An 8267-nucleotide genomic window follows, 5' to 3' on the forward strand; every position below is an offset into this window, starting at 1 on the left:
CTATTTGAGGGTAAATTTTGTTCCTCTTTTTAAATTGTATTTTTAAACGATGAGTCGTGACGTGTGTGTGTGTGTGTGTGTGTGTGTGTGTGTGTGTGTGAAATCCTCATTTCAAAAGTAGCCTGTAACTGTTATGGAATAAATAAGTGCAATATTTCCCTCTGAATTGTTGTAGGAGTAGAGAAGGAAGGTAGTATAACATCGAACAAGTAGTCCAACGCTTGTACTAAGTACAGTACTTGAGTAAGTGTAGTCAAAATAAACTTACACGTCGATGTCAGGAGTCGAAAATAAAGCAGAACGGAACGCGGCCCACCGCTCCCCCGGTCACATGCCAGTGGAGCGGGATCAGCTGACAGCGCTCCGCTTCTCCTTTTGATGCTCTTCTTCCTCCTCCGTCGCCTGACTGCGCTTTCTTTTTAAAACCCCCCCACCCACTATCATTTCGTTCCCTTTTGCGTGACTGGCGTCAAATATTAATATTTGAGCCGAGCTTATCTCGCTGATCCCGCAGGTGAGGCCGCCGGATAGATGCTGTTGGAGTGGATGATGAACGGACACGCCATTCTGTACACGGGGGTCACTTTGGCCTTCTGGAGCACCATACTAATCGTCGGTAAGATCCACATCCCCCTGACGACGATGAAGTCCTACACTTCTTGGACTCGTGCATCCAAACGATGAGTAGATGAAGGGTGTTATTTGCGGTCAAAGCGCGGGGTTTCCTTCAATTTGACAGCTTATGTTTTGGGACCAGGCTAACTCACGAGACTCTTTCCGTTTTTTGTTTTTTTTAGCTAGCATCTGCTGGCAGGTCAATCGGCCAGCTAGCTCGACGAGGTTTGTTCACGCGCGGTGCCATTCGAGTTGCGGCGGAGGAATTGTGCCTCCACACGCGTCGCGTGTCACACATCATACGAGACGAGCAGCTCTCTGTCTTTTGCCCCGAGTTAGCATATTCGCTAGCTGTAAGTCGGCGCTAAGCTACCGTTAGCTAGCCACCGTCTCGCTAACGGCTAACGGCTAACCGCTAGCAGCATCAGCTTCAAGCGATGGACGCCGGTGTTTGTGTTTGATGTTGATTTAATACAGATGTTCTCTGCTCGGAGTTGTTTTTTTTGGTACCATGGATTAATAGTGGGTGTGTTGTTTTTTTTCGTAGATTCAAGTCATTCATTTCCAGCTAAGATAACGTTAGCATGTTAGCACGTTAGCACGTTAGCAGCAGACCGCTGGCTTGGGAAGCGCTGCAGTCGTTCACGTGAGGGTGAACCATCAGTTCACCGCGGCCGCGACTCCTCTGCACGACTCTGACACATTGGTGTGACGCGGCCTCTCCCCTGAGCTTCATGAACACAGTCACATACAGTGTCACTGTGTCCTAATGCGTGTCAATCTTGCAGCAGGGTGAACTTGTGCTGCCAATCAATCTGTCGATGTGATGTAATCAAATGTACAGGTGATTGACACAACACAGGATGTTGAGAGAAAAAAGACTTCCACCAACAAGAATTAAGATTTTATTTTGTGTGTGTGTTTCTTCAGGAATCTGCTATACCATATTTGACCTCGGCTTCCGCTTCGACGTGGCATGGTAAGTAGTGTTGGCACAGACCAACCGTCTCTCTTCGAAAAATGATATCCATTTGACATCATCGTTTGAAAAGGTGGTGTCCAAGAGCGTGTTGCCAGATCCTTGACAAACCTATTCTCCGAAGTTCAACAGAAAGTTTGGTTCAATGGCCTTTTGGACAAACAATAACAAAGAAGTCCACCTTTTCAGAAGGAATGTCGTGAACCTTCTTGACAGTATTACAGCCCAGAAACGTGGATATGCAGGTGACTACTAAACCAACACTGTTGCAGTGGTTGAATTAACTTTTCCAGCATTGCACAATTGCAAGGCGACCGTGTACGGCAGCGGAGCAGTGGTGCTGCTGCCCAACAAACACTGGTTTCACACTGTTCAAGTGTCGCCTTAGGCTTCACACTGCTGGGACAGAGTCACTTCCCTCCATCTTTGAGAGTTTGATAGAGCGGCACTGAACCGGTTTGCAAATGACAGTTTCACAAGTCGTCTTTTTTAAGTATACCAGGAACAAAAAAGATGATGAAAGTATAACTTGACCTTGGGTTGTCAACATTGTTTTTATAATCCTAATTTATGACTCATTTAGAGGCCAAATTTGATATGAAGTATAATGCAGTTATACAGCAAATTTTTGTCAAGTTAATTAAACATCTTTTAAACAACGATGTTGACATTCCTTTTTAAAGATAAACTTTACACTATGCTTGAAATTGAACATGTTTATATGGAACATGTTGCATGGTAAATTGTTTCTTAAACAGTTCAAACTAAAACATGGATTATATAATCTGGAGCTTGAGCTGCAGTTATTTATTTGAGTCTTGCGCTATTATGTTTAGCACAAACATTTTACTGCTTGCAATGTGTTACTTTGAGAAGATACTGTAAAGGTACCGATAGGGTTTCCCAATAATTTCGTGTCTTCATCAGCTGCACTTGTTTACTCACAGGTTCCTGACGGAGACTTCTCCTTTCATGTGGGCCAATCTGGGTATTGGCCTGGCCATTTCCCTGTCTGTGGTCGGAGCTGCATGGTGAGTTACCTAACGACAAACATGGTTTAATGTGTATATTCTGCAGCATTCTGTCAGGTATTTTAAATGATCTGGTTGTGCTTGAAAAATTAAAACGCACAACTCTTAAAAATGATTTCCTCTTTCTTGAATCACTCAGGAAAGAACATATGTGTAAGTGTGGAACTGGGGAATCATAAGATTAGTAATACAGGAACATTGGTGTTCCCTTTTTAATTTCCACAGTTAACTGGTGAATCATCAAACGACCTTCATACGACATAAAAGTAAAACAGACACTTCAGATGAGATTTATTCCTTTTTAAAAATTAAAAATTAAATTAAATATTTGGACAGTTACAAGTTTTTGTCCACCAAGTTGTGTGCCGGTTCCATCGGCAGCGTTAGCTGCGCAGGCCAGACAGAACCACCAACGTGTTAATTTTGCTTCTCTTATTTCCCTTCGTCACAATCACATTATTTAAAATTTGCACTTTGTCTCATTTGTTTCCCCATCCAGACAAATCCTGACATTATTTGGTTTTACATAAATTGTCTGAGGCACTTGCTTGTTGTGCTCCCTCTGCAAGCATTTGCTTCTAAAAATAGATGTGTGCCTTCTGCAAAATTAATTTAGTACCACATATGCTATTAAAATTTCAGCTGCAGCAGAGCCTCTATTTAGTTTTTTTCAACCAAGGTTGAGTAAGCAACAACAATGACGACATTGCGACCATTGCGTTGAACCAATGTTGTCTGCCACGCGTTCCTCTTATGTCAGATTTAGATAGAATAAACTTTTGAAAACGTTGGAGCTGGAAGGAGCTCAATTGTATCAACTGGTAGTTTTCACTGATGTTGAATATATTCTTCTTGTTGATTTTCTTTTTTTCAGGGGGATTTACATCACTGGCTCAAGCATCATTGGTGGCGGTGTCAAGGCTCCACGAATCAAGACCAAGAATTTAGTCAGGTGGGCTCAGGGAATAACAAATCTAATGAGTTTCATTGTGTCTACTTCTCAACTGTTGTACATTTTGTCATCTACTTTTTACTTAGAAACAATAACATTCTCAGCTGTGCGGTATTACCCAGTTGAACACACTTGAATATTGCTTCTAAACAAAGAGTTCTATGAGTCTCCTATATACTGAAATAATGACCAAAGGATATTTATAGTAGCCATTTAACACCAGCATGTTATGCCAAAACATTTGTACTTCTTCGAGTCGTGCTGTTATTAGCAAAACCAAACACTTTGCAGCCATTGAGCGAACCTTCATGAGACTGTCAGGTTAGCCAGTGATTTATAGTTTCCACCAAGCATTCGTGAGTTTATTACTGTTGGGTGCACAGCAGTGGCTTTGAGGAGACTTTGCAGAAAAAGCTGCGTGTTTTAAAAAGCACATAGTTTTCACTCCATTTATTTCTGCGTCTGTGGTTTTACTTTTAATTTGTTTTTTTTAATGTCTCCCTCTAGCATCATCTTCTGTGAAGCTGTTGCGATCTACGGGATCATCATGGCCATTGTAATCAGCAACATGGCAGAGGTGAGAAATGTTTTGATGTTCAATAAAACTTCTAGTTAACCATTTTGTGTTTCTGGGGAATTTCAGACAACGGCACTGCACTGGAGAAAGCACATCAATAAATCGTATAAATAATGCACTTTACACGCAGGATGTGAAAAATGAGCTAGACACCAGAACAATGATTGTTGGTCGGTTCTTAAAATCACCTTTCATCTTGCAGGAGTTTAGTGGAACAACCCCAGAGACCATCGGAGCAAGGAACTACCAAGCTGGTAAGAAAGGCGTCATAAAGCTACAGAATGCAAATCATAAAAGAAACTTCAACATAACTTCTCATATGTTCACTCGTGCCATTCAACTTGTGGATTAGTCCTGGATACCTTTTGAATCGTTTGATTTCTGTCTCACCAGGTTACTCCATGTTCGGAGCCGGCCTCACCGTGGGCTTCTCTAACCTCTTCTGTGGCATCTGTGTCGGCATCGTGGGCAGCGGAGCAGCTTTGGCAGACGCCCAGAACGCCAACCTCTTTGTGAAGATTCTAATTGTGGAGATCTTCGGCAGTGCCATTGGCCTGTTCGGTGTTATTGTAGCCATTCTGCAGGTGAATAAGACAGATCTTTTAACTTTTTTGTCTTCACAGTTGTTCTTTTTTTTTTCCTTAGAGGAGAAATATATCCATAGTTGGATGACAAACTGCGAAATGGCAGTTCAGAGGCAGTATTTATTTCAACAAAGCTCTTGATGGATCTATGTATTGATTCTAGCTGTGTTTGCATTTAAAATTCTCTAATAACTTGTATGATTTTTTTTCTTCTCTATCGCACAGACGTCGAAAGTAAAGATGGGCGACTAGAAGGCATTCACATGCTGAGAAGATGAAAAGACACTGCTGGATAACAAAACAAAAAAGATGGATTATTGTGTATATACATCGTAAATTATTTAAATGTCTCTATTTGCCTGGTATTGTTTTTAACCCTCATTCATGCAAAAATTGTCGGCGCATCCTTTTGTCTGGTAAAAAATGCGACGGTGGAGCAGGAAGACGTGATCATATGATCAATGGTGAGCATAATGAGTTGTGCAAACAGAAACATGATATGAAGGGTTTTACATTAAGATCTGTTGCATAAGCCTTTTCTGACCACTCTTGGATGAATGAGGAGTTAAAAATGTAACTAGAGTATTTGAAAATGTTTGTGTGTGTGTGCGCGTGTGTGTGTGTGTGTACACTGGATATGTGATTTTTTTTCTTTTTTCTATTTTCCTGTGAAGCATGAGGGTGTTTACCATTGTGTTTGTAGCCTGGTCTGTCTTTTTATTTTGTTTTATTTTTTTTGCATCTGTTCTTTGCTAATAAGAAAGTGGTCCTTATTCCACATTGTCGCCCCAATTACAGTGTTTGTCAGGTCTCCCTCTTTGGAAGTGAGAAAGAAGTTTTGAATTAAGAGCACCGCTCTGAAATCATAAGTGTGGTAACAGGTCAGTTCGTATTTGAACATCTGCTCTAAATATGTCATCCTGTCATTCATTCCCCTTTTTTCCTGATACCGCTGGCACTATTCTATGGTTGAGCTTCCTGAATGTAGCTGCCAGCCACAACTCCCAGTTTTTCTCCAAAGTCTCCGCAAAAATTTTGATCCAGTTTTAACCACATCAAACACTTTTCAGTGTTTTTTTTTTTCATGGGTAAATCGAGCATAGGAAGACGGGGAAGTCAAACGATAGTGGGTAACTAGTATACCATTCTTTTAAAAGATCCCTTGTCCGAAGCGTGGTGCACAGAGGCCTTTAACAAAGATAACTGGTTTTAGCAAACCTAAGGTCGTATGAACAATATCGAAATGGTGTCCGCTCTTTCTCAATACATTGTTCAGAGAGAAATGGGGGATGATTTGTGTTAGAGAGCCTTACACTAGTGTTACCTTATACCCTGTGGTAACAGCTCTTTTGGGTATAGATGCAATGGTCCTCTGATTGTATTTTAAAAGATTTTGTGTGGACTAGTGCCCAAGACTCAGGGTAGAAACTGAACTCCATTACATCATCAACGTTATTGATACAAAATTTCGATTTCATTTTTTCACACAAAAATCTCAACTGTTTTCAACTGTTCGTGTCTGGGTCCTGCAAGTATTTTCTAACATTCCTTAAGATTTTTTTTTTCGTGTCTGTGTGTTAAACTGAGTTGTGTGTGTGTGTGTGTGTAGAGTTCACATGGAATAGCAGAAAAACTCCATCAAAGCTATATAGTCTTGAGTTTGTACAGACACTCGTGTCAGCTGGCCGCTGTACAGTGTTTCAGCTGCATCCCTTTTTATGTTAACTTGGAATCTGGGCAAAAGGTTATTTTTGTCATTAGTTTCCTGAAACTGGTTGCCAGCTCCCAGTATAATTAAGTGGATCTGGGCTTTGATTGCAAAATGGTCCAAAATTCAGTCTAATGTTTGTTAATGACATATTTAGAAATACATTTTGTCCTTGAGGCATCATTCCACAGAGATGACAGACCACAGCTAATTGTGAATTTGATGGAAATCTTTCTTTTATTCCCTGACCCTCCTTGTGATGTTCTGAAAGAGAATAATTAACATTGAATCTGACATGGGGAAACCGAATGGACCTAAAGAATATTTAGACCTGACCTCCCTGGGGTGCAACATCATCTTTGCCCTCACGATGGGTTTTATAATCAAACCTAGATCAAACTCCACCAGGCTCTTTGCCAAACCCCTGGCTTTCAGTGACTGTAGTTGGTACCGTGTGTTTACTATGTTGATGTGATGGTGATCGAATATTAACAATGTTTTTGACATTGTGTATACTAAGAAAAACAGATCTTCCTTCTGGCTTCATAAATGTCCTTGAGAAAATAAAACTGTCCAATCAAGACCTTGTTTCTGTTTGAATCCATTTGCGTTTTCCTCTCGTTTATTTTAAGTCGTATCCAAAGGTCTAGGTGTCTTGAATAGACCCTTGTATTTCTCTTTGAAATGTGAGTCCATGGACCAAAGACTTGGATGTGTGACAGCATTTCTTCCATGTAGTCAACCTGCAGTTTGTTCTTATCTCCACTAGATGGAGCACACAACCACAACATCTGTCTCACTGATTGAACTGGTATTGGACATACACACATATATTCCCAAATTAAAGAGACTACAGTAAACAAATAATGAAATCAATCTAAATCAATAAAACATGTTTAATCTAATCTTATCACTTTTATTTATGTATTTCATGTTTTCACATTTAGACAATTTTAATGAAGACCAAACCGTGTTTGCAGGTATGATTTCTTGTCAGATTTTTTGGAACCATTTTACTTTAATTCCAGATGAATATAAATTTCTGAACAAACAGAACAATCAATCTAAAATATCTATAGTCTAATCAATAAATATGATATACAAAGTGTAAAAGTTTTAAAAGTATCTTCGTTGACTAAAGCAAACGATACATAAATGTATAATATTTATTTACCATTTTCATTCAGTTTCGTTTACACTAACTTGTGAAACACATGTTCACATCTGTTTTAAAAACACGCAGGTTGCAGTATAGATAAACTTTACAATTTTGAGAAAGACCCAAACCATATTTGTTGATTATTGTGACATCAGATGTGTAAAAATTTAAAATCTAGTTTAAAAGAAGAAAATATATATTTTTGTTTATTAAGACAAAATTACCAACGAATCAACCAATGAGGAAAGAGAAAGCAAATGTTGAGACAAACTTTAAAGAATATATGATCATCAAAGACTTAAAAAAATAATAAGCTTATATTAAGTTTGTCTAATGTTAACTGGCATGTTTTTTTTCTAAAAAAAGTGCGATAGGCTTGACGTACATTTATTCTAATATTATTTAGGGTTAGAATATATATATATCAACAATACTAATCAATCACAATCTGAGTGAGTGAGAGAATTCATACAAATGTGGTGTTTCATAACTTTTCTTTTCTTTTTTCCAACTGGCTAGTGTTCAAATTTTCTTTACGAACTAAATAAAGTTTAAAAAAAGTTAAAGTTTGCGTGTTCGTGTGTGTGTGTGTGTGTGTCTGTGGAAAGTGAAGAGGGTGTGTGTTATCAAATCACCCTCTCCCAATCGCGAGATTAAAAAAA

At 39.2% G+C, this 8267-nt stretch overlaps 1 protein-coding gene across 2 annotated transcripts; it reads left to right on the top strand.

The window, feature by feature from the left end:
• The first annotated feature begins 335 nt into the window (after window positions 1-335).
• atp6v0b (ATPase H+ transporting V0 subunit b) lies at window positions 336-7029 on the top strand. Of its 2 annotated transcripts, XM_035634540.2 has the most exons (8): window positions 336-616; window positions 1546-1594; window positions 2542-2625; window positions 3500-3577; window positions 4085-4154; window positions 4357-4408; window positions 4548-4738; window positions 4964-7029. In XM_035634540.2, the coding sequence occupies exons 1-8, from the start codon at window positions 532-534 to the stop codon at window positions 4988-4990; spliced, it is 636 nt and encodes a 211-aa protein (XP_035490433.1). In that variant the 5' UTR covers window positions 336-531; the 3' UTR covers window positions 4991-7029. The 2 variants fall into 2 exon arrangements, with proteins under 2 accessions (XP_035490433.1, XP_035490434.1); XM_035634541.2 differs by lacking the exons at window positions 336-616; window positions 1546-1594 and adding an exon at window positions 1778-1839.
• The last annotated feature ends 1238 nt before the right edge of the window (window positions 7030-8267 follow it).

This window comes from Scophthalmus maximus, chromosome 5 (genome assembly GCF_022379125.1).
Source record: "Scophthalmus maximus strain ysfricsl-2021 chromosome 5, ASM2237912v1, whole genome shotgun sequence".
NCBI lineage: Eukaryota > Metazoa > Chordata > Actinopteri > Pleuronectiformes > Scophthalmidae > Scophthalmus > Scophthalmus maximus.

Bases quoted from the DNA above. Each gene is read 5' to 3' on its own strand.
- atp6v0b (XM_035634540.2), top strand. From the start codon at position 532: ATGCTGTTGGAGTGGATGATGAACGGACACGCCATTCTGTACACGGGG. The intron at 4,155-4,356 runs GTGAGAAATGTT...TTCATCTTGCAG, and splicing joins TAATCAGCAACATGGCAGAG to GAGTTTAGTGGAACAACCCC. The intron at 4,739-4,963 runs GTGAATAAGACA...TCTATCGCACAG, and splicing joins TTATTGTAGCCATTCTGCAG to ACGTCGAAAGTAAAGATGGG.